This window comes from Loxodonta africana, chromosome 23, assembly GCF_030014295.1.
Source record: "Loxodonta africana isolate mLoxAfr1 chromosome 23, mLoxAfr1.hap2, whole genome shotgun sequence".
Classification (NCBI taxonomy): Eukaryota; Metazoa; Chordata; class Mammalia; order Proboscidea; family Elephantidae; genus Loxodonta; species Loxodonta africana.
The window spans coordinates 27,631,201-27,657,756 of record NC_087364.1 but is presented as its reverse complement, the minus strand read 5'-3'; the positions used below and the strand labels follow the sequence as shown (position 1 = coordinate 27,657,756).

The following is a 26,556-nucleotide window of genomic DNA, read 5'->3' as shown; positions in this document are numbered from 1 at the left end:
AACTCAATAAAGATACAACAGATCTAAACGCCACAATCAACAAACTTGACCCCCCAGACAAATATAGAACACTCCATCCAACAGCAGCAAAGTACACATTCTTTTCTAACACACAAGAAACATTACGCAAAATAGATCACATCTTAGGTGACAAGCAACCCTCAACAAAGTCCAATATCCACTCCTGGTAAAAACTCTCAATAAAATAAGTACGGAAACCCTTGTGGTATAGTGGTTAAGAGCTACAGCTGCTAACCAAAAGGTTGGCAGTTTGAATTCACCAGGCGCTCCTTGGAAACCCTATGGGGCAGTTTTACTTTGTCCTATAGGGACACTACGAGTCAGAACCAACTCGACAGCAGTGGGTGGGCATACAAAACCAACAACCAACATCATTCTTAATGGAGAGAAGCTGAAAACATCCCTTTGAGAACAGGAACAAGACAAGGATGCCCTTTATCACCACTCCTATTTAACACTGTGCTAGAAGTCCTTGACAAGAAAAACAAGGAGCATCCAAATTGGTAAGAAGAAGTAAAATGGTTACTATTTGCAGAGATGAAGAACCCTGGTGATGAAGTGGTTAAGAGCTCAGGCTCTAACCAAAAGGTCAGCAGTTCAAATCCATCAGCTGCTCCTTCAAGATTCTACTTCAAGTTCTACTCTGTCCTATAGGGTTGCTATGAGTTGGAATTGACTCAACGGCAAACAACAACAACAACGTTTGCAGATGACATGCTACTACGGCTGCTAACCAAAAGGTAGGCAGTTCAAATCACCAGGCGCTCCTTGGAAACTTTATGGGGCAGCTCTACTCTGTCCTGTAGGGTCGCTATGAGTCGAAATCGACTCAACGGCAATGGGTTTAATGCGTTTTATGGTACTATACAGAGAGAACTCAAAGGACTTCACAACAAAACTACTAGAACTAATAGATTCAGCAGAGTAGCAGGACACAGGACAGACATACAAGAATCAGTTGGATTCCTATATATCAATAAAGAGAATTATGAAAAGGAATCAGGAAAGTAATACCATCTACAATAGCCCCTAAAAAAATAAAATACTTAAGAACAAATCTAATCAGGGCCATAAAAGACCTATAGAAAGAAAACTAAAAAACACTACTGCAAGAAACCAAATGACACCTACATAAATGGAAAAACATATCATGTTCATGGATAGGTAGGCTCAATAATGTGGAAATGTCAATTCTACCCAAAACAATCTATAAATACAATGACAGACACATCAACTAATGGAACAGAATCGAGAACCCAGATGTAAATCCATCCACCTATGGTCACCCGATCTTCGACAAAAGCCCCAAATCCATTAAATGGGGGAAAAGACAGTCTTTTTAAGAGATGGTGCTGTCAAAACTGAATGTTCACTTGTAAAAAAATGAATCAGGGCTCATACCTCACACCATATACAAAAACTAATTCAAAATAGATCAAAGACCTAAATATGAAACAAAAATTATAAAGATCATAGAAGAGAAAACAGGGTCAACACTAGAGGCCCAAATACTAGGCATAAATAGCATACAAACCATACCAAACTACACAAATACCAGACAATAAGGCAGATAACTGGGACCTTCTAAAAATTAAATACTTAAATGCTCATCAAAAAACTTCACTATAAGAGTAAAAAGAAAGCCTACAGAATGGGAAAAAATTTTTGGCTATACCAAATCTGACAAAGGTCTAATCTCTAAAAGCTATAGGAAAATTCAACACCTCTACAAAAAAAGATAAATAATCCAGCTAAAAAATGGGCAAAGGACATGAACAGGCACTTCACTGAAGGAGACATTCAGGCAGCTAAGAGACATGAGTAAATGCTTGCAGTCACTAGCCAGAGAAATGCAAATCGAAACTACAATGAGATGCCATCTCACCCCCACATTACTGGCATGAATAAAAGGGAGACTGCAACTCCTAGGTACTGCTGAGGAAATGCTGGTGGCGTAGCGGTTAAGTGTTATGGCTGCTAACCAAAAGGTCGGCAGTTCCAATCCACCAGGCGCTCCTTGGAAACTTTAAGGGGCAGTTCTACTCTGTCCTATAGGGTTGCTGTGAGTCGGAATCGACTCAACAGCAACGGGTTTTAAGTATTGCTGGTGGGGATGCAAAATGTTACAATCATTTTGGAAGATGATATGGTGCTTCCTTAAAAAGCTAGAAATAGAAATACCATATGATCCAGCAATCCCACTCCTAGGAATATATCCTAGAGAAATAAGAGCCAACACATGAATACACATTTGCACACCTACATTCACTGCAGCATTATTCACAACAGCAAAAAGATGGAAACAACCTAAGTGCCCATCAACAGATGAATGGATAAACTATGGTGCATACACACAATGGAATACCACGCAACAATAAAGAACAATGATGAATCTGTGACAACATCTCACAACATGGGTGAATCTGGAGGGCATTATGCTGAGCGAAATAAGTTAATCACAAAAGGACAAATACCGTATGAGACCACTATTATAAAAACTAATGGAAAGGTTTACACACAGAAAGAAACAATCTTTGATTGTTACTAGGGAGGGAAGGGATAGGAAGGGAAAAACACTAACTACACAATCAAAACCAAAACCAAACCCAGTGCTGTCGAGTTGATTCGGACTCATAGCGACCCTATAGGACAGAGTAGAATTGCCCGATAGAGTTTCCAAGGAGTGCCTGGCAGATTTGAACTGCCGACCCCTGGGTTAGCAGCTGTAGCACTTAACCACTACGCCACCAGGGTTTCCAGACCATAAATAAGAACTAGTAACTTTGGTGAAGGCTAAGACAGAACAAAATACTGGGGAATGAGCACAACTTGACCAAGGCAAGGTCATGGAAGCTTCACAGACACATCCAAACTCCCTGAGGGACCGAATTATTGGACTGAGTTTTGGGGACCCTGGTCTCAGGGGATATCTGGCTCATTTGGCATAACACAGTTTATAAAGAAAATGTTTTATATTATACTTTGGTGAGTAGTATCTGGGATCTTAAAAGCTTGTTAGTGGCCATCTAAGATACTCTACTTGTCCCACCCCATCTGGGGTAACGGAGAATGCAGAAAACCAAAGACCCAAGAGAAAGATTAGTCCAAATGACTAATGGACCAAAATTACCCACAGCCCCCACCAGACTGAGTCCAGCACAACTAGAAGGTGCCCAGCTACCACCACCGACTGCTCTGACAGGAATCACAATAGAGGGTCCCAGACAGAGCTGAAAAAAAATGTAGAACAAAATTCTAACTCAGAAAAAAAGATCAGATGTACTGGTCTGACAGAGACTGGAGAAGCACCAAGAGTATGATTCCTGAACACCCTTTTAACTCAGTACTCAAGATACTCCTGAAGTTCACCCTTCAGCCAAAGATTAGACAGGCCCTGTCTTAGTCGGTGGTGGGTCTTAGTCATCTAGGGCTGCTGCAGCAGAAATACTACAAGTGGATGGCTTTAACAAGGAGAAGTTTATTCTCCTACAGTCCAGCAGTAGGCTAGAAGTTCCAATTCAGGGCACCAGCTCCAGGGGATGGCTTTCTCTCTGTCGCGCCTGGAGGAAGGTCCTTGTCATTAGTCTTTCCTTGGTCTGGGAGCATCTCAGCACAGGAAACTCAGGTCCAAAGGATGTGCTGTGCTCCCGGCACTGCTTTCTTGGCAGTATGAGGTCCCCGTCTCTGTGCTCGCTGCTCTCTTTTATATTTCAAAAGAGATCAGCTTAAGACATTACCTAATCTTGCAGACCTCATCAACATAACTGCCGCTAATTCATCTTATTACATCATAGTGATAAGATTTACAACACATACAGAAATCACATTAGAAGATCATATAATCATAGAAGGGAATCATGATCTAGCCAAGTTCAAAGATATTTTTGGGGGACACAATTCAATCACAACAGGCCCATAAAAGAAAATGAGATGAAATGGGCACACCAGCCCAGGGGCAAGGATGAGAAGGCAGGAGGGGACAGAAAAGCTGGTAAAGCGGAACCCAAAGTCAAGAAGGGGAGAGTGTTGACATGTTGTGGGGTTGACGACCAATGTGAGAAAATGAATTATTTAATGAAAACCTAATTTGCTCTGTAAACTTCCATCTAACGTATAATAAAAAAGGGAAAAAAATATATAAGAAGATTTAAGACATTCTTAATATCTATTTAGAAAGACTCCCTAATATTATTTATTAATCCTCAAATCTTGTCAGTTTATTCATCATGGTCCGGTCTTATAGATGACTTTTTAAAGGTGCACAGCACTTATTAATAATATTCTTTATTTCCTGAGCAAATCTGTTATTTAGCTAAAAGGTGTCCTTGGGGTAGTTTTGGCTCAGGGTTTATGGAGTATCTCAAGGTAACTGTCTCACGGAGTCCTCTAGTCTCAACCAGTGAAGTCAGTCTAGACGTTTTAAGAATTCGAGTTCTGTTCCACATTTTTTCTCCCCTTCTATTATGGTCCATTTATTGTGGCCCTGATCAGAATGACAGTAGTAGTAGCTGGGTACCATTTATTTCTTCTGGTCTCTGGACAGATGAGGCGGTGGTTCATGTGTACTGTTAGTCCTGTAAACTAGTTTCTTCTCCATTCACACTTTCTGGTAAGTACTTCTTTGTCTATGATTTCTCTTCCCGTAAGGACTAAGATTTTGTAAAACAATTGAAGAGATGAAAATATGACCAAATTTTTACATTTTCAGCAGCAGCAACCAGGTCATACTGCTAACCTGGCCAACAGAGACTGTAAAACACAGCTCATTTTTTTTTTTAATGTATCCTGACTTGAGATATTAAAAATGTTTCAGTCCCACAAAAATGTGTCCTAGAGTTAATGAAATATAATGTAAATACAGGAGTGCTGTGATACTTGTGATACTCTATCCTGAGCAAATCCACTATAAAAAACCAAAAACCAAACTCACTGCCGTTGAATCAATTCTGACTCACAGCAACCCTATAGGACAGAGTAGAACTGCCCTGTGGAGTTTCCAAGGAGTGCCTGGCGGATCTGAACCACCGACCTCTTGGTTAGCAGCCGTAGCACTTAACCATTATGCCACCAGGGTTTCCAAAATAATAAGGATTTACTTGCTTATTTGGTATTTTAACAAATTATATTTAAATATTTAGTAAAATGTTGTGATCAGAATGTAAAAAACAGTTTCTGAGCATAAAAAGCTAATAATGCTAGAGAGCCTGGATATACTCATAAGAAAGAGCAAATGCTAATTAACAGCAAATTATGGAAAATTAAAAAAAAAAAAGTAGGCTTCTTGGAGATTATACGATTTCCACAGATACAATTAGGATGGCCAGAAGGAGGAGATTATACTCCTTATAGAGGGCTGATTAGCAGGAACTGATAACAGTGGAACCTGACAATCATCATGGACCTCAAAATTTAGAAATCAAAAGCATAGAAAACTAAGCTGCTCTGAGAAGATATCAGAATGTATGCAAGAGTTAATGCTGGTTTATTTGTTTTGAGGAAGGGGGGCTAATGATGTTTTGGTATACAAGTGCCTAATAGATCATCTAATAATTGGTACAGTTTGCCATACGCTCACTAAAAATGCTCCACCTTAATCTAAGGTGAGGTGGGATTAAAAAATACCAGTTTAGAAGAAGGTCATTATATGGAATCTAAATATGAAATCACACCAACACAGATACATTATTTCTAAGATATTTTCATATGTAAGGCATTTTATCATGCATCCAGTCCACCCCTTGTCAACTTGGCATGCATACAAATCTCTTTAAACCATACATAATCTTCAAATAATAACAAAGTTGTACTTCTGCCTAGCATGATACAACTATGCTACATAAATCCAAAAATGCACTAATCCCTATTTTAGAGAGAATGCAAAATAAATACATCTTATTTTTTAAAAAATAATTTTATTTTTGTTGTTGTTGAAAATATACACAGCAGAACATGCACTAATTCAACATTTCTGCATTAATAATTCAACAGCACTGATTACATTCTTCAAGCTACACAACCATTCTCACCCTCCTTTTCCAAATTGTTCCTCCCCATTGGAAATAAACTCACTACCCCTAAGCTTGCTATGTAACCTTTTGAGTTGCTGTTGTCAATTTGATTGTATAGAGGTAGTTCTTTAAAAGAGCACAATGCTAAAGGTAGACATTCTTTACTAACTAAGCTCAACTACTGATTGGTTTAAAGAAGACTTAAGGGGATATTTTTGGCTTAGGTATAAAGATTATCTCAGGGCAATAGTTCTGGGTATTCATTCAGCCTCCTCAATGACTCCATGAGAATTTGAAATTCTATTTCACATTTTTCCCCTTTTAATCAGGTTTCTTCTACAGCATCTCTGGCCAAAATGTTCAAAACTGGATGGTAGCTGGGTACCATCCAGTTCTTCTGGTCTTATGGCAAAGGAGGCAGTTGTTCGTTGAGGCAATAAGTGACACATTACATTTCCTCCTTCTATTCCTGACTCTCCTTCCTGTTGCTACAGGAATAGAGACCAATTGTTGTAACTTGGATGGTCACTTACAAATTTTTAAGACCCCAGGCACTGTGCAAGGAACTAGAAGGTAGAACAGAAACGCTAAACGCAATGTAAGGCCAATTAACTGGGATGTCCCATGAAACCATGACCCTAAAACCAGGAAATGAAATCCCATGAGATGTTTGGTAGTACACAAGCAGCCTCAGCAGCTGTTCTTTTGTTGTCGTTGTAAAAATATATATCACACAACATTTGCTAATTCATCTTTTTATAGGTGTACAACTTATTGACATCAATTACATTAATCAGCTGTGTAATCATTACCCTTAATCAATGCAAATTTAACAGGACCATGAACAAAAACTCAGTGCTCCAAAATAGACCTTATGTTTTATTATAAGTAATGGAATAACAGAAAACACACACACATACACACACACACACACACACACACACTCCCCCATGGGTCTGTAACTCTGTCATACTGTGGGCGCTTGGATGTTGCTGTGATGCTGGAAGCTATGCCACTGGTATTCAAATACCAGCAGGGTTACCCATGGGGGACAGTTTTCAGCTGAGCTTCCAGACTAAGACAGACTATGAAGAAGGACGTGGTGGTTTACTTCTGAAAAGAATTAGCTGGTGAAAACCTTATGAAGAGCAGTGGAACACTGTCTGATATAGTGCCGAAAGATGAGTTCCTCAAGTTGGAAGGCACTCAAAATACAAATACGATGTTGGAAGAACTGCCTCCTCAAAGTATAGTCAACCTTAATGACAAGGATGGAGTCAAGCTTTCTGGACCTTCATTTGCTGATGTGGCATGAAGCAAAATGAGAAGAAAAAGTTGCAAAAGTCCATTACTAATCAGAACGTTGAATGTACGAAGTATGAATCTAGGAAAACTGGATATCATCAAAAATGCAATGGAATGCATAAACGCTGATATCCTAGACGTTACGCAGCTGAAATAGACTGGTATTGGCCATTTTGAATCAGACAATCATATGGTCTACTCTGCTGGGAATGACAACCTGAAGAGGAATGGTATTGCATTCATCCTCAAAAACATTTTAATATCTATCCTGAAGTACAACGCTGTCAGTCATAGGATAATACCCATACACCTACAAGGAACACCAGTTAATACGACTATTATTCAAATCTACACACCAACCACGAATGCCAAAGATGAAGAAACTGAACAATTTTACCAGCTTCTGCAGTTTGAAATTGATCTAACATGCGGTCAGGATGCATTGATAATTACTGGTGATTGAAATGTAACAGTTGGAAACAAAGAAGGATCAGTAGCTGGAAAATATGGCCTTAGTGATAAAAACGATGCCAGAGATCACATGATAGAATTTCCCAAGACCAGCAAATTCTTCACTGCAAATACCTTTTTTCAACTACATAAACAATGACTCCACATGTGGCCTTGCCAGATGGAATACACAGAAATCAAATAGACTACTTCTGTGGAAAGAGACAATGGAAAAGCTCAATATCATCAGTCAGAACAAGGCCAGATGCTGACTATAGAACAGACCATCAGTTACTCATGAACAAGTTCAAGTTGAAACTGAAGAAAATTAGAACCAGTCCACAAGAGCCAAAGTATGTCTTTGAGTATACCTCACCTGAGTTTAGAGACCATCTCAAGAATAGATTTGACACATTGAACACTAATGAACGAAGACCAGATGAGTTGTGGAATGACATCAATGATATCTAAAAAAAAAAAAAAAATACATATGTGAAAAAAGCAAGAGGTCTTTAAAAAGACAGGAAAGAAAAAGACCAATATGAATGTCAGAAGAGACTCTGAAAGTTGCTCTTGAATGCAGAGTAGCTAAAGCAAAAGGAAGAAATGATGAAGTAAAAGAGCTGAACAGAAGATTTCAAAGGGTGGCTGGAGAATACAAAGTAAAGTATTATAATGACATGTGCAAACACCTGAAGATAGAAAACAAAAACAAAAGAACACACTCGGCATTTCTCAAGCTGAAACAAACGAAAAACTCAAGTCTCAAATTGCGATATTGAAGGATTCTACAGAAAAAATATTAAACGACACAGGAAGCATCAAAAGAAGATGTAAGGAATATACAAGTCACTATTTTTTTTTTTTTATACCAAAAAGGACTGGTCGATATTCACCCATTTCAGGAGTTAACATCCAAGCAGGAACCAACAGTAAAGAAGGCAGATGTCTGAGCTACACTGAAGACACTGGTGAAAAACAATTATCCAAGAATTGACCGAATACCAATTGAGATGTTTCAACAAACAGATGCAGCGCTGAAAGCGCTCACTCGTCTATGCCAAGATTTTGGAAGTCAGCTATCTGGCCAACCAACTGGAAGAGATCCATATTTACACCTATTCTGAAGAAAGGTGATCCAACTGAATGCAGAAATTACTGAACAATATCATTAACATCACACACAAGTAAAATTTTGCTGAAGATAACATTCAAAAGTGGTTGCAGCAGTGAACTGCCAGAAATTCAAGTCAGATTCAGAAGAGTATGCAGAACCAGGGATATCACAGCTTATGTCAGATGGATCCTGGCTGAAAGCAGAGAATACCAGAAAGATGTTTACCTGTGTTTTATTGACTATGCAAAGGCATCAGACTGTGTGGATCATAACACACTATGGATAACCCTGTGAAGGATGCAAATTCCGGGACACTTAATTTTCCTGAGGAACCCGTACATCAATCAGAACAAGGGGATACTGTGTGGTTTAAAGTTAGGAAAGGTGTGCGTCAGGGCTGTATCCTTTCACCATACTTATTCAATCTGTATGTTGAGCAAATAATCTGAGAAGCTGGACTACATGAAGAAGAACAGGGCATCAAGATTAGAGGAAGATCACTAAAAACCTGTGTTATGCAGATGACACAACCTTGCTTGCTGAAAGTGAAACGGACTTGAAGCACTTACTGATGAAGATCAAAGACCTCTGCCTTCAGTATGGATTACACCTCAACATAAAGAAAACAAAAATCCTCACAACTGGACCAATGAGCAACATCATGATAAATGGAAAAAAGATTGAAGTTGTCAAGCACTTCATTTTACTTGGATCCACAATCAACACCCATGGAAGTAGCAGTCAAGAAATCAACCGACGCATTGCATTGGGCAAATCTGCTGCAAGACCTCTTTAAAGAGCTGAAAAGCAAAGATGTCACCTTGAAGACTAAGGTGTGACTGACCCAAGCCCTGGTGTTTTCAATCACCTCATATGCATGTGAAAGCTGGACAATGAATAACGAAGGCCAAAAAAGAACTGATGCCTCTGAAATCTAGTGTTGGGGAAGAATAATGAATATACCAGGGACTGCCAAAAGAACAAACAAATCTGTTTTGGAAGAAGTACAACTGGAACGTTCCTTAGAAGCAAGGATGAGGAGACTTCGTCTCATATTTTGGACATGTTATCATGAGAGATCAGTCCTGTAGAAAGACATCATGCTTGGTAAATTAGACGGTCAATGAAACAGAAGGATACCGTCAACGCAATGATTGACAGACTGGCTGCAACAATGGGCTCAACCGTAACAACCATTATGAGGATGGAGCAGGACTGAGCAGTGTTTTGTTTTGTTGTACACAGGGTCACTATGTGTCGGAACTGACTCGATGGCACCTAACAGTAACAACAACATATACACACTCATCTGTCAGTTTGTTATATTGTGGTGGCTTGTACGTTGCTTGATGCTGAAAGCTATGCCACCGGTACTTCAAATACCAGCATGGTCACCAATAGTCGACAGGTTTCAGGTGAGCTTCCAGACTAAGACAGAGTAGGAAGAAAGACCCAGCAGTCTACTTCTGAAAAAAATTAGCCAGTGAAAACCTTACGAATAGCAGTGGAACACGGTCTGATACAGTGACGGAAGATGAGCCCCCCGGGTTGGAAGGCATTCAAAATACGACTGGAAAAGAACTGCCTCCTCAAAGTAGAGTTGATCTTAATGACATGGGTGGGGTAAAGCTTTCAAAACCTTTATTTGCTGATGTGGCACGACTCAAAATGAGAAGAAACAGTTGCAAACCTCCATTAATAACTGTAACATGGAATGTACAAAGTATGAATCTAGGAAAATTGGAAGTCCTCAAAAATGAGACAGAATGCATACAGATAGATATCCTATGCACTAGTGAGTTGAAATCGACTGGTATTAGCCATTTTGAATTGGACAATCATGTGGTCTACTGTGCCGGGAATGACAAATTAAAGAGGGATGGCATCACATCATTGTCAAAAACATTTCAAGATTCATCCTGAAGTACAATGCTGTGATAGGGCAATATCCACATGCCCACAAGGAAGACCAATTAATACAACTGTTATTCAAATTTAAGCACCATTCATGAAGGCCAAAGACAAAGAAATTGAAGATGTTTACCACCTTCTTTAGTCTGAAATTGATCAAACAGGCAATTAAGGTGCACCGATGGGAGTAGTCACATGTTTCCTGCAGTCCCTCTTACAACAAAGACCTGAAAAAACAAGTAAATCGATCATGTATGACAATCTAAGAGCCCCGAAGATCAATGGCAAAGTTGAGGAATTGGACGGAGAGGCAGGGGGAGGGAGGAACGGTTCAGAAGCAGCAAGGAGTTGCCAGACCTGACCTGGCAGGAACCGTCACCCCAAAGGCTGGGTTCGCTAGCACAAGTGCAGTGAGGCAAGCAGAGGCATTTGGGATGTGTTTTCCGCATCAGGAGAGACCGAGCAGTGGAGAGTCCACCTACACCACCAGAATCACTGAAAAGCAGCACTCAAACAGCAAAAGATAGGTACGTGCATCTAACCTACTGCACGGATCAAAACACACCCCTTTGGGAAAAACCTCTCTCTCATTTACCTGCCCCCCCTTCCCCCTCTACACTGGGTCCAAGCCAGCTTTAGAGACTGTAGCATCCCCTAGGCCGGAAGTAAGACCCACCAAGCACCCTGAGCCATTATCCTGGCCTTGGAGAGGCAACAAATTAACAAACAGGAAAAAATAATCTGCTCGATCCCCTAAGCTGGACAGGCACAGTTCCTTTGCTTAGGCACACACCTAAGGGGTCCACAAACTCTGAACGCCTTTCACCCCTGCAGAGACTCGTGTGGGCCTATTTCAAAAGATGTGGCAAGTCTGTGACATCTGACACTGTTCTGCCTATTAAGCAGGGTCCTCACCTACCCATGTCAGGGGCCTGAGGACTGGTGACTCCACCCATGCCATCTAGCCACTCATGACGGGGGTCCAAGAATAAGCAGTGCCTCCTACTCCTTACAGCCGACAGCACTGGGTGCCCAAACTCTGGCTGCAAAACCCACCCACCTATGTGCACTAGGGAACAGGGACACACTTTCCTCCCAGACACTCAGGGGCAGCTGTCAGCCCTCTGCCTTGCTCAGCTCATAAACCCCTACTGCAGCCAGACACCTGTGCCTACACCAATCACCCCTGCCCATCTAGGACTGCAGGTAAGAGGCTGCACTATGCACTTGGTGACTAACTACATGGATACCTGAGCTGAATCCATACAAAAGAAGTAAATGGATTCTTGGGCTTATATACCTAGTAACACCTCTAATCACCTGATGACAGGACATTAGAGCTTCAAAGGTGCCAATAACCAAACTAGCTCATGTGAGCAGCCTATTTGAGCATACCAAAACTACACAAGAACCTAGGACACAGTAAGCAAACATAAAACAAATAAATACATTGACTTATTGATAGCTTGGATACAACAGTCAACATCAGATCCCATAAAGAAACAGACTATGATGGCTTCAGCAAGCTTCCAAAACAAAGATTCAAGAAATCTTCTGGATGAGGAGAGCTTCCTGTAATTACCAGAGGTAGAATACAAAAGATTAATAAATAGAACTCTTCAAGAGATCAGGCAAAACGCAAAACAAGCTGAGGAGCACACAAACAAGGCAACTGAGGAACTTAAGACTAAAGAACAACAAAATGACAAATTTAACAGGCTGCAGGAATCCATAGAGACAGCAAACAGAAATCCAGAAGATTAACAATAAAATTTCAGAATTAGACAACTCCATTGAAAGTCACAGGAGCAGAACTGAGGCAATGGCAGTCAGAATTAGTGAGAATGAAGACAAAGCACTTGATAAAACCTAGTGCTGTCGAAAAGCACTTGATACCAACATAAAAAAACCAAAAACCAAACCCAGTGCTGTTGAGTTGATTCCGACTTATAGAAACCCTGGTGGCATAGTGGTTAAGTGCTACAGTTGCTAACCAAAGGGTCGGCAGTTCAAATCTGCCAGGCGCTCCTTGGGAACTCTATGGGGCAGTTCTACTCTGTCCTATAGGGTTGCTATGAGTCAGAAATGATACCAACACATTTGAGTAAAAATCAGATAAAAGAATTTTAAACAATGAAGAAAGCCTAAAAATTATGTGGGCCTCTATCAAGAGGAATAACCTATGAGTGACTGGAGTACCAGAACGGGGTGGGGGGATAACAGAAAATACAGAGAGAAATGCTGAAGATTTGTTAGCAGAAAACTTCCCTGTTACCATGAAAAATAAGAAGATATCTACTCAAGATGCTCATCAGATCCCACACAAGGAAGATCCCAAAAGAAAGTTACCAAGACATAATCAAACTTGCCAAAACCAAAGATAAAGACAAAATTTTAAGAGCAGCTAGGCATAAACAGTCATCTACAAAGGAGTGTCAACAAGACTAAGCTTGGACTACTCAGCAGAAACAATGCAGGCAAGAAGGCAATGGAATAACACATAGAAAGCCTTGAAGGAAAAAAATTGCCGGCCAAGAAGTATATATCCAGCAAAACTGTCTCTCAAGTATGATGGTGAAATTAGGACATTTCCAGATGAACAGAAGTTTAGGGAATCTGTAAAAAACCAAACCAAAATTACAAGAAATACTAAAGAGGGTCCTCCGGTTAGAAAATCAATAATATCAGGTAACAACCCAAGACCAGAACACAGGACAGAGCAACCAGATATCAACCCAGATAGGGAAATCACTAAAATAAATCAAACCTAAAAAGGGAAAATAGGGAAACAGAGATGTTACTATATAAAGGAAGACAACATTAAAACAATAAACAGGGATTAAAAAACATAGTCTTAGATCTTTCATATGGAGAGGAAATCAAAGCAATATAAAGAAATAAATGATTGGTTTAAATTTAGAAAAATAGTGGTAAATATTAAGGTAACCCCAAAGGAGACTAACAATCCTATACATCAAAATAAAAAACAAGAAAAACATACTCAGCAAGTGCAAAATCAACAACAATGAAAATACATAAAGAAAAACGACTCAGCACAGATAATTAAGTGCAAGAAACTGTCAAAAACACACACAAAAAAGACATCGAAATGACAGCACTAAACTCATAAAAAATACCTATCAATAATTACACTGAATGCAACTGGACTAATACATGAATAAAGAGGCAGAGAGTAGGAGAATGGATTAAAAAAACCACAATCTGTCTATATGCTGCCTACAAGAGACACATCTTAGACTTAAAGACACAAACTAAAATGCAAAGGATGGAAAAAATATATGTATATCAAGCAAACGACAATCAAAAAAGAGGAGTGGCAATACTAATTTCTGACTAAATAAAGTAAGACACATACAAAGTCAGAAGCCACCACAAAAAGGGTCAATACACCAGAAGGACATAACCATATTAAATATTTATGCACCTAATGACAGGGCCCCAAAATACATAAAACAAACTCTAACAGCATCAAAAAGAGAAACAGACAGCTCCACAATAATAGTAGGAGACTTCAGCATACCACTTTCAGTGAAGGACAGAACATCTAGAAAAAAGCTCAATAAAGACATGGAAGAGCTAAATGCCACAATCAACCAACTTGACCTTACAGACATACACAGAACACTCCACCCAACAGCAGCCAAGTATAATTCCTTTTACAACACACATGGAACATTCTCCAAAATAGACCACACATTAGACCATAAAGCAAGCCTTAACAGAATCCAAAGCATCAAAATATTACAAAACATCTTTTCTGACCATAAAGACATAAAAGTAGATATCAATAAGAAAGCAAGGAAGAAAAATATGAAAACTGAACAACACCTTGCACAAAACTTACTGGGTTATAGAAGAAATTAAGGACGGAATAAAAAAATTCACAGAATCAAATGAGAATGAAAACACATCCTCTCAGAACCTTTGGGACACAGCAAAAGCAGCGCTCAGAGGTCAATTTACAGCAATAAATGCATACGCCCAAAAAGAAGAAAGGGCCAAAATCAAGGAATTAACCCTACAACTTAAAAATTGAGAGGAGCAAAAGATGTCCTTGGGCACCAAAAGGAACCAAACAATAAAAACTAGAGTGGAATTAAACGAAACAGAGAATAGAAAAACAACTGAAAGAGTTGACAAGACCAAAAGCTGGTTCTCTGAAAAGGCCAACAACTGACAGAAGAAAAACAAGAGAGGGCGCAAATAACCCAAATAAGAAATGAGATGGGCGATACCACAACAGATCCAACTGAAATTAAAAGAATCGTAACAGAACACTATAAAAAATTGTACTCTAACAAATTTGAAAACCTAGAGGAAATTGACAAGTTTCTAAAACATACTACCTACCTAAACTAACAAAAACAGAGGTTTTCGAACAACTAAATAAACCAGTAAGAAAAGAAGAGATTCAAAAAGTAATTAAAAAAACTCCCAACAAAAGAAAAGCCCTGGCCCTGATGCCTTCACTGGAGAATTCTACCAAACTTTCAGAGAAGAGTTAACACCACTACTACTAAAGATATTTCAGAGCATAGAAAAAGACGGAAACTCCCAAACTCATTCTATGAAGCCAGCAAAAACACTGATACCAAAACCTGGTAAAGACACCACCAAAAAAAAAATATATATATATATATATACGCCAATATCCCTCATGAACTTAGACACAAAAATTCTCAACCAAATTCTAGCCAATAGAATCCAACAACAGAAAGGGCATTTATACAAAGCCAACAGTTAACCTCATGCTAAATGGAAAGGGTCTGAAAGCATTCCCCTTGACAATAGCAATCAGATAAGGATGCCGTTTATCACCACTCTTATTCAACATTGTGCTGCAGGTTCTTGCCAGACCAATTAGGCTAGAAAAAGAAATAAAGGGTATCCAAATTGGTAAGGAAGAAGTATCTATTTGCACATGATATGATCTTATACATAGAAAACCCCACAGAATCTGCAAGAAAACTACTGAAACTAATTGAAGATTTTAGCAAAGTATCGTGATATAAGATAAATATACAAAAATCAGTCGGATTCCTCTACACGAACAAAGAGAACATCAAAGAGGAAATCACCAAATCAATACCATTTACAATAGCCTCCAAGAAGATAAAATACTTAGGAATAAATCTAACCAGAGATGTAAAAGACCTATACAAGGAAAACTACAAGACACTACTACAAGAAACCAAAAGAGGCCTACCTATGTTGAAAAACATATCTTGCTCATAGATAGGAAAACTCAACATTGTGATAATCTCTATTCTACCCAAAGTGATCTACAGATATAATGCAATCCGATCCAAATTCCAATGGCATTTTTTAATGAGATGGAGAAAGAAATCACCAACTTCATATGGAAAGGGAAGAGGCCCCAGATAAGTAAAGCATTAATGAAAGAGAGGAACAAAGCGGGAGGCCTCACACTACCTGATTTTAGAACCTATTATACCACCACCGTAGCCAAACACTCTGGTACCATTACAATTACAGATACTTAGACAAACGGAACAGAATTGAGAATCCAGATGTAAATTCATCCACCTACGAGTAGCTGATATTTGACAAAGGCCCAAAGTCCATTAACTGAGGAAAAGACAGTCTCTTTAACAAATGGTGCTTGCATAACTGGATACCCACCTGCAAAAAAATGAAAGAAGACCCATACCTCACACCACATACAAAAGCTAACTGAAAATGGATCAAAGACCTACATGTAAAATCTAAAACAATAAAGATCATGGCAGAAAAAATAGGGACAATGCTAGGAGCCCTAATACATTGCATAAACAGAATACAAAACATTATTAACAATGCACAAACACCAGAAGAGAAACTAGATAAGTGGGAGCTCCTAAAAATCAAACACTTATGCTCATCCAAAGACTTCACCAAAAGAGTAAAAAGACAATCTACAGACCGAAACATTCTTGGCTACGACAAATCCAATCGGTATCCAATCTCTAAAATCTACAAGATACTGCAAAACCTCAACAACAGAAAGACAACCCAATTAAAAAATGAGCAATGCATATGAACATGCACTTCACGAGCAATGCATATGAACATGCACTTCACTAAAGAAGGTATTCAGGTGGCTAACAGATACTTGAGGATATGCTCACGATCATTAGCCACTAGAGAAATACAAATCAAAACTACAATGAGATACCACCTCACCCCAACAAGGATTGCATTAATCCAAAAAACGCAAAATAATAAATGTGGGAGAGGTTGTGGAGAGACTGGAACACTTACACACTGCTGGTGGGAATGTAAAATGGTACAACCACTTTGGAAATTGACTGGGCGCTTCCTTAATTTTTAAGGAAATAAAGTACCATACGATCCAGCAATCCCACTCCTTGGAATATATTCTAGAGAAATAAGAGCCCTCACATGAGTAGATATACACAAACCCATGTTAACTGCAGCACTGTTCACAACAGCAAAAAGATGGAAACAACCTAGGTGCCCATTAATGGATGAGTGGGTAAACAAATTACAGTATACTCACTCAATGATAAAGAACGATGAATCCGCGAAACATCTCATAACATGATGTTATGCTGAGTGAAATTAGTCAGTCACGAAGGACAAATATTTTATGAGACTACTCTTATTAGAGCTCAAGGAAAGGTTTAAACACAGAAGAAAACATTCTTTGTGGTTACAAGGGTGGGGAGCAAAGGAGAGGGGTATTCACTAACTAGATAGTAGACAACAATTATCTTAGGTGAGAGGAAGGACAACACACAATACAGGGGAAGTCAGCATAACTGGACTAAACCAAAAGCTAAAAAGTTTCCTGAATACAACCAAACACTTGGATGGACAGAGTAGCAAGGGTAGGGGACTGGGCACCATGGTCTCAGGGGACATCTAGGTCAATCGGCATAACAAAGTTTATTAAGAAAATGTTCTGCAATTCTACTTTGGTGAGCGGCATCTGGAGTCTTAAAAGCTAGTGAGCGGCCATCTAAGATGCATCATTTGGTCCCAACCCACCTGAAGCAAAGGAGACTGAAGAACACCAAAGAGATAAGGAAAATATGAGCCCAAGAGACAGAAAGGGCCACATAAACCACAGACTCCACCAGCCTGTGAGTGGAACTAGATGGTACCTGGCTACCACCAATGACCACCCTGACAGGGAATACAACAGAGAGTCCCTGATGCAGCAGGAGAAAAGTGGAGTGTAGAACTCAAATTCTAATAAAAACACCAGACTTAATGGTCTGAATGAGGCTGGAGGGACCTCAGAAGACATGGCCCCCAACACTGTTAGCCCAGAACTAAAACCATTCTGGAAACCAACTCGTCAAACAAAGATTAGACCGGAGTATAAGACATAAAATGATACTGGTAAAGAGTGTGCTTCTTGGATCAAGTAGATACATGAGACTAAATGGGCAGCTCCCATCCGGAAGTGAGATGAGAAGGCAGCAGAGGACAGGAGGTAGCTGAATGGACACAGGAATTACAAAGTGGAGAGGAGCAGTGTGGTGTCGCATTGTAGGGAGAGCAACTAGGGTCACAGAACAATGTGTGTGTAAGTTTTTGTATGAGCAACGGACTTGAATTGTAAACTTTCACTTAAAGCACAACAAAAATAAATACATAAATACAAGAAATAAAAGACGGGGGTGGGGGGAAGATGCAGTGATAATTACTGGTAATTGGAATGCAAAAACTGAAAACAAAGAAAGAGGATTGGTAGTTGGAAAATATGGCCTTGGTGACAGAAAGGATGCTGGAGACTACATAATAGAATTTTGCAAGATCAATGACTTCTTCATTTCAAATACTTTTTTCAACAACATAAATGCCGATTATACACGTGGACATTGCCAGATGAAATAGACAGGAATCAAGACTATTGCATCTGTGGAAAGAACCAACGGAAGAAGCTCAATACCACCGGTCAGAACAGGACCAAAGTCTGACTGCTGAACAGACCATCAGTTGCTCATCTGCGAGTTCAAATTGAAGCTGAAGAAAATTAGAGCGTGTCCACGAGAGCCAAAATATGACCTGGAATGTATCCCACCTGAATTTAGACACCATCTCAAGAACAGATTTGACACACTGAACACTAATGACCGAAGACGAGGTAAGCTGTGGGATAAGACACATGAAGAAAGCAGAAAATCATTAAAAAAAAAAAAAAACAGGAATTAAAGAAAAGACCAAAATGGATGGCAGCAGAGACTCTGAAACTTGCTCTTGAACACAGAGTAGCTAAATTGAAAGGAAGAAATAATGAAATAAAATAACTGAACAGAAAATTTCAAAGGATGGCTCAAGAAGACAAGTATTATAATGAAATGTCCAAAGAACTGGAGTTAGAAAACCAAAAGGGAAGAACATGCACAGCATTTCTCAAGCTGAAAAAAACTGAAGAAAAATTCAAGCCACGAGTTGCAATACTGAAGGATTCTATGGGCATGATACTGAATGATGCAGGAAGCTTCAAAAGATGGAAGGGATACACAGAGTCACTGTATGAACAAGAACTGGTTGACATTCAACCATTTCAGAAGGTAGCACATGATCAAAAACTGATGATATTGAAGGAAGAAGTCTAAGCTGAACCGAAAGCACTGGTGAAAAACAAGGCTCCAGCAACTGACGGAATACCAACTGGAATGTTTCAACAGATGGATGCAGCACCAGAGGCACTCAATCATCTATGCCAAGAAATGTGGAAGACAGCTATCTGGCCAATAGGCTGGAAGAGATCCATATCTGTGCCCATTCCAAAGAAAGGTGATCAAACAGTATGTGGAAATTATCGAATAGTATCATTAATATCATACACAAGTAAAATTTTGCTGAAGATAATTCAAAAGTGGTTGCAGCAGTACATTGACAGGAAACTGCCAGAAATTCAAGCTGGATTCAGAAGAGGACGTGGAACCAGGGGTATCACTGCTGATGTCAGATGGGTCTTGGCTGAAAGCAGAGACTACCAGAGAGATGTTTACCTGTGTTTTATTGACTATGCAAAGGCATTCGACTGTATGGATCATAATAACTTATGGGTAACACTGCGAAGAATAGGAATTTCCAAACACTTAATTGTAACCTGTAAGACCGAGATGCAGTCGTTTGAAGAGACAAGAGGAAACTGGTTTAACATCAGTAAAGGTGTGAGTCAAGGTTATATGATTTCACCATACTTACTCAATCTGTATGCTGAGCAAATAATCTGAGAAGCTGGACTATATGAAGAAGTGCATGCCATCAGCATTGGTGAAAGACTAATTAACTATGTTCGATATACAGATGACACAACCTTGCTGAAAGTGAAGAGGACTTGAAGCACTCACTGATGAAGATCAAAGACTATAGCCTTCGGTATAGATTATACCTCAGCACATTCAAACACACTCACTCTTAACAAGGGGGAAATACTCTTAACAATTACAGTCCTTATTTCTGTAACTGGTCATGTGGTCAGCTGATATTCATAATTGATGGGTCCACTTGAAGTGTTTTTTTCTGAAAATTTTTCTTATTTAAATAAAATCAAACAAAAAACATCTAGAGAGATGAAAAACATATTTATAAATCCTCAATAAAGATTAAATGAAAAATCAGTAAAATTAGATCTGACAACTAAAACCAGAATCACAATTACACAAGAAGGTAATTTTATTTACCCAGAAAATAACATATTACCCAAATATACATAATAACTTTCCTCTTAGGAGATCAAAGTTAAGTCCCACACATTGAACCATATTTTAAAGCTTTATAAACTACAGTTTTAAAATGTGAGTTTTCTGACAACAATTTCTGAGCATCAGAAGACCAATTTTTCATATTGATATTTAATAAATTTCTCACTGAAAATAATTTTTATTGGAAAATCTAAAAGCATTATAATACTTAATTTGTGTGTTGAACTCTAAGATGAAGAGATTAGTTTATAAGTCTGAGATTGTTTTCAAATTTTAGTGGCAGAATCCTGTTTTCTCTACGCAAAACAGACACAAAGCAAGGACGTCCCAAGGTTTTCTCATTTGATTTTCCCTGGGATCTTGAAAAACCTCTTTGACAGAATTACCTTCTAACCAATAAAAACTAAACCTGTTGCCATGGAATCAATTCCAACTCATAGCAACCCTATAGGACACAGAACTCCTGCATATGATTTCCAAGGAGAGACTGGTGGATTCAAACTGCTGACCTTTTGGTCAGCAGCCTAACTCTTAACTGCTGCGCCACCTGGGCCCTGAGTTCTATTTGTTCTTACTTATGCGCTACTTATCTCTAAATTTTTTATTTTTGTCTTTATACTATTTTTCTCTTCAAGTTATATGCAATATTGGATACTGTGTTACCCTGACTTCATAATAGGATTTTTTTTTTGTTTGCTTTTCAAAGAAAAATGTATCCACCACTGTTTAAAAGGTAAAATTAGTTTACACAATCTAGTCTACAGTAAATGGGTTCAGTTTTTTTCTTGACAGCAACTAAAAACAACAGACAAAGTCAGGCTGCCTAGGTGGCACATTTAGGAGAATCCTAAATAGAGTACACTCGTATAAAGTTTTTGGAAGCTCATAAGTCATGTCAGGAATTTAAAGCACTAACAGGCTAAAAGTAAATGAGAAAATAATTTTATCATTAAACTTAGGGAAAATAGAGACAATCTAAAATCATCAAATTCCCTGACTCAACCCCTCTTCTCATTCTAGCTAGTCTCACATAAGTCTATTTTAAGAAGAATCCAGACCCTAGCAGGGACCTAAGCTCAGTAGCTCCCTAATTTAATCACCACCAAATTAGTCTTACAACTAATCTCACTTGGATCTATTATTTCCCACTAACTGGTTATTTATAGAACTATTTAAGTAATTACTTGATTAATGCCAACCTCTACCATTAGACTGTAACCTTCATGAGGAACCATGAGTGCATTGTATTCCCAGTGTAGCATCTGAGATAGTTGTATGTTAGGATTCCTTTGGTTTGAAGCAACAGAAATGGATTTAGCTACTTTAAGGGCCTCAGGTTGGGGAAGGTTGCAGAAATTTAGTTGGAAGATACTGAGATGTGTCAGAATCAAACAGTTGAACCAAGGCACAAGAAGGGAAGGAACAAGAGCAGCCCTATGGACCTTAGCAGAAGTTCATGGCTATTAACTGGACTTTATTCCAACAATTCCTTAGTTTCCATATAACTCTGGTCCAAACTTTAAATCCTTAGGCGAGGGAATTTGGCCAAATTTGGGCCACAGACTCACCCCCTGGACCAATCAGCTATGGCTACAGGGCAGGATTATACAGTACAGACATAACCACTGGGATCCACCTCTACAAGCCAGGGGTCACTTCCAGAGAAGGAAGAATTATGAAACAGGTTGCCATCAAGAGATATCTATTTCAGTACTTTACTCAATATCCACTTTTGAATGAATGAACAATCTGTGTTCCAGTCTCGGCATCCTATGTAGAAAAATGGGAAAGCATACTTCGTGATAGTATCTCGAAGAGTTTTTTGCTTTTGTTAATAGAAGAAATACAAAGTAAAACAAATACTGAATAATACAGCCACTGTACCCTATAAAATACATATAAACTCTTAGAGCATAGCTTGGTAATTCAGAGGTGGGACTATCTGGATTCAAATCTTGGCTGCAACACTTAATAGCTTGTGACTTTGGGCATTGCTTTACCTCTCCATGCCTGTTTCTTCAGCTATAAAACAGGAATAGTATCTACCTCAGAGAGTTGTTCTAGGAACTAAATGATACATATAAATGCTTATAACAGCACCTTGCATAAAAGTAAATGCTCAATAAACGTTAGCTATTATTTTGTTGCTGCTACATGACAATGCAAGTAAAGAAAAGCGGCGCAGGAGATTATAATGAATAAATATCTACCTATCACTGTAATATGACATAACTCCTGTGGTTTAAACTTGCTTTTTCATAACAATACAAAACTCTAATAAAGTCATCTCAAAAATAAGAAGTACTGACATGGACACTAATGCAATAAAACTCCCTGGGTAACAATTAGGTCTTCAGGAGATTTTAACAACGTAATCCAGAAATAATTATTCAGAATCTTAAAGTACTCAGAAGTGTAACAAAAACTATTCTTGTAAGGATTTCTTCAATGTCCAAGAGCATAACTTGCTGAAGATTTTAAAGGTAATTTTTTCTAAGCAAACTCTACATGGGAATCAAACAGTGTACTTCTACCAGGCACTTCTTATCACATAACTGACAAAATCGATTGTTTTTGAGAATCGAGTGTATTCCTGCTGGCAAGTACTGACACTGAAAAGTAAAAGGCTCTGTTTAGAAGAAAAGAATTTTATGTCGGGCAACGGACCTTGCTGCAAACTTCTTTAACCAGAGCCTGAGGCAGACACAAAAATAACGACAGTATCAGCACTGCATTTGATTACACTATCAAAGTTCTGAGCTTAGGACTTGATTTTCAAAATCAAAAGACATCTTCAATTGCTTGGTCAGGAATCATCCCGGAACTCTGCCAAACATTTTCCTCAAACAACATGGTAGCCAAGATCTTTGACGACAGCCTCTTACTCATCTCGCTTCTCACTTGTTTCAGATCCCTTCATCCTCTGTAGCATACAAAATAAATTACCAATACTTGGAAATACATCAAAGCAAGGAATGCACTAGTCCATGAAACGGTAGAAAGTATGTAAATTTATAGAAATATTTAGCTTTTTCAAATCAATAACAATGATAAGATGCAGCCTCACAACCAAGATGGCTGATAGAAATGCTTAAAAAGTAGACTGATTACACAAAATCACATTTGAAAAAAACTTCTTAAAAACAACACCTGTTGAATGAACTGTTTTTTAAAAAATTCATTTTGCCTAACATTCTTTCCTAATAAATGAGGATTTCTGTATCTGCTATTCATGGTGGCATACACTAAGGCCAGAAACCAAAACTAGTTTTTATTATAATTTTGATGACTTCCTTCAAGTTTAAACAATCTGGTGGGAATAAAAGATACATACATAAACATTAGCATATACTTTTCATAACATTTATCAAAAGCGTTGATTGCCAAAAATATCTCCTGAAATCCTAAACCAAACAATAGTTTAACTAATAAAAAGTGTCTGCCTTGAGCATTATGCTCTTTTAAGAACTATCTCTATGGGATCAAAGTGACAACAGCAACTCCAAAGGTTAGACAGGAACCTTGGCGGACAGCGAGTTTATGTTAATGCAGGAGGAACTACTCAGAAAAGGAGGGTGAAAATGTTTGCACAACTCGAGGAATGTAATCAATGTCACTGAATTATTGAGGTAGTCCCCGACTTAGGAAGTATTTGAGTTACAAAGAACCGCACTTAGGATCATCTTTTTTTTTTTTTTTGGTACATTTTCTTGTTAGTAATATGTACTATATACATTTGCTGATATTATCATTCTCAGGTGTTCAATGTTATGCTTATAAAAATACTAATAATAAAATGCAAAAGTAAAGAAAACTAAAAAAAAATGAGGTACTCGACCTATATCAGAACTGACTTACCACGGGTTCGCAAGAATGGAACCCTGTCATAAAGTCAGGGACTACCTGTACACATAGAAATGGATTAATTGGTGTATGTTTTGCTCTATATATTCTCAGCAACAACAAAAAAGAGTGCCATGATTGAATGAAAGAAGGAAGGCTTTACCTGACTAAAGCAAATCTGGAAAGATTTAGAACAGATGATATTTCAGCCAAATCTAGGAGTATGTAAGTATGACTTCGTCAGTCAGTGGAGGAAAAGGACATCTTAGTTGGAGTGTGCAGTGAACGGCAAGGGCGTAAGACTTTTGAAAGTGACTGTGACTTCTCTAAGGCCAGGATTTATACCTTATGGAATCCTCACAGAATCCGACATATATCTGAAAGCTGGATAAACTGAAATCAGTCTACAAATTGCTAAGGTGGAGTAACTAAAGTCAAGTTCTGAGGACAGTGAGTGAATCACTTTCATTGGAAGGTGTGTTTGATTAGTGGTAGGTCAGAGCATGACTACAGAGAGTTCTGAATGGCAAAGCTTATAAATGTGTGTTTTATTCCAGGCAGAATGAGGCCTCAATGGTTTCTGATGAAGAGAGGTACAATATGTGGTTAAAGAGCTATCTCAGAAGATTAACCTAAGGGTCCTGAACAGGATGGATTAAGGCGTTTGGAATGGAGGCAGAGAAACCAATGGTGAATAACAAATCAAATTGCTTGATACAAGATTAATGGAAATGCTATAAAACACTAGAAGACAGATCCTCCCACCTGTAATGAGAACTGCTGTGAGGACAGGGGAGAGTTATTCCATGTATTATCTATGTGGTATCTTAATTTAATACAAGTATAAAATATCATTTGCCAGAAAAATTTTAATTCACAAGGTCTGTTTTCCTTTCTCTTTTGTATTTGAATGTTCCTTGGGCTTTTAACTGGAAAGGCACAATGTAAATCTAATAAAATTAAAAAATAAAGTACTGCTTTTAATTTTCAAAAAAATTCACAAAAACTTATTAAAACTAAAATGTCCACAAAATATTTTAAAGTAGTACTTTTGTTTAGTTTTCAAATGTTTTATATGGCAATATTACTTCTATCAAAGCAGAGAACCTGACCTGATCTTCAACACATGGAGGTTTTGGAAGAAACGATTTTTGCTTAGTACTTATGGTCCGCTGAAACATTAAAATTTACGATCACGTAATAATGTTTCTTACAGTTGATAAAATCTAGACATCATCAACAGTTTTTATGGTTGCCATTTTCATAATTGAGGGGAAAAAAAATCATCTTTTAGAGATACCTTCACTATGCTATACAAAGAACCAGACGTAAAACTTCTGGTTATAAAGGTTAAGAAAGGTGCGTCCCGACGCTCCCCGGGCTGGGTAACAGGACAGGCTCCCTGCAGACCTTATTGCGGAGAACTGGGGCACAGCGACAAATCAGCAAAAGTGTCAGATCAAGATGTGCCCACACTTATCACCACTAAATCTGTCGCAGGCTTGCTGTTTCCTTTCTTCGAGCTTCTCCCAGGGGAGGCTGAATCTCCCTGTCATCTGACTCGAACGCCCTCAAGGGGGCCTTTACTGGAGAGCCAAGGCAAAAAAGGGGCACTTCTCACCTGCCAGTGGTATTGGCTCCTGTACCCTCACTCTAGCTCCTGAAGACAGCTGGGGCCGCCCAGCTCCAAAGCCCTTCCCCAAGGGGCGTCTAAGGAGGGAGGAGCTTGACCTCGGGCTGGTGGAAGGGTCCGTCCCTTACCTGTGCTAAGACGGTGAGGTTGCCCTCGGGCGCCGCGAGAGTCACTCGGCCCCTGTACCAGCCCACTCCTGCTCCTGTCAGGGCCGCTCCGGCCACAGCCGCCGCCAAGGGCGCGGGGCCCGGTAAGGCCCGTCTGCTGGCAGCTAGCGCACGCCGCAGCCGTCCGCCCCAGGTTGCAAGCAGAGGTCCTCGGCCCGCCGCCGCCATCTTTGCGGAAATGCCGAGTAGCTGCGCCCAGCCCTGTCCTCCCGGTCTCGCACCACCTCCTACGAGCCCGAGAACGCCCTTTTGTCGCGCTTCTCGCGAGAGTCACTGCAGCCTCGCGGAGCCTGGCAAATTTGTACGGGTTTGTGGCTTTGATTGGCGCCAGCAGGATCGGCTTCACCCACAGGCGGCGACTCTGAACTGCGGGAATACTTTCTGCCAGAGT

General features: G+C 39.1%; 1 protein-coding gene across 3 annotated transcripts in view; it reads right to left on the bottom strand.

The window, feature by feature from the left end:
* MICU2 (mitochondrial calcium uptake 2) overlaps nucleotides 1–26,348 on the bottom strand; it is a 254,652-nt gene extending 228,304 nt beyond the window's left edge. For all 3 annotated transcript variants that reach the window (XM_064275343.1, XM_064275344.1, XM_010593949.3), the window contains exon 1: nucleotides 26,127–26,348. In XM_064275343.1, coding sequence (XP_064131413.1) covers nucleotides 26,127–26,333 — 207 coding nt within the window. In that variant the 5' untranslated portion in view covers nucleotides 26,334–26,348. The remainder of the gene's footprint in view (nucleotides 1–26,126) is intronic.
* Between the last annotated feature and the right edge of the window lie 208 nt (nucleotides 26,349–26,556).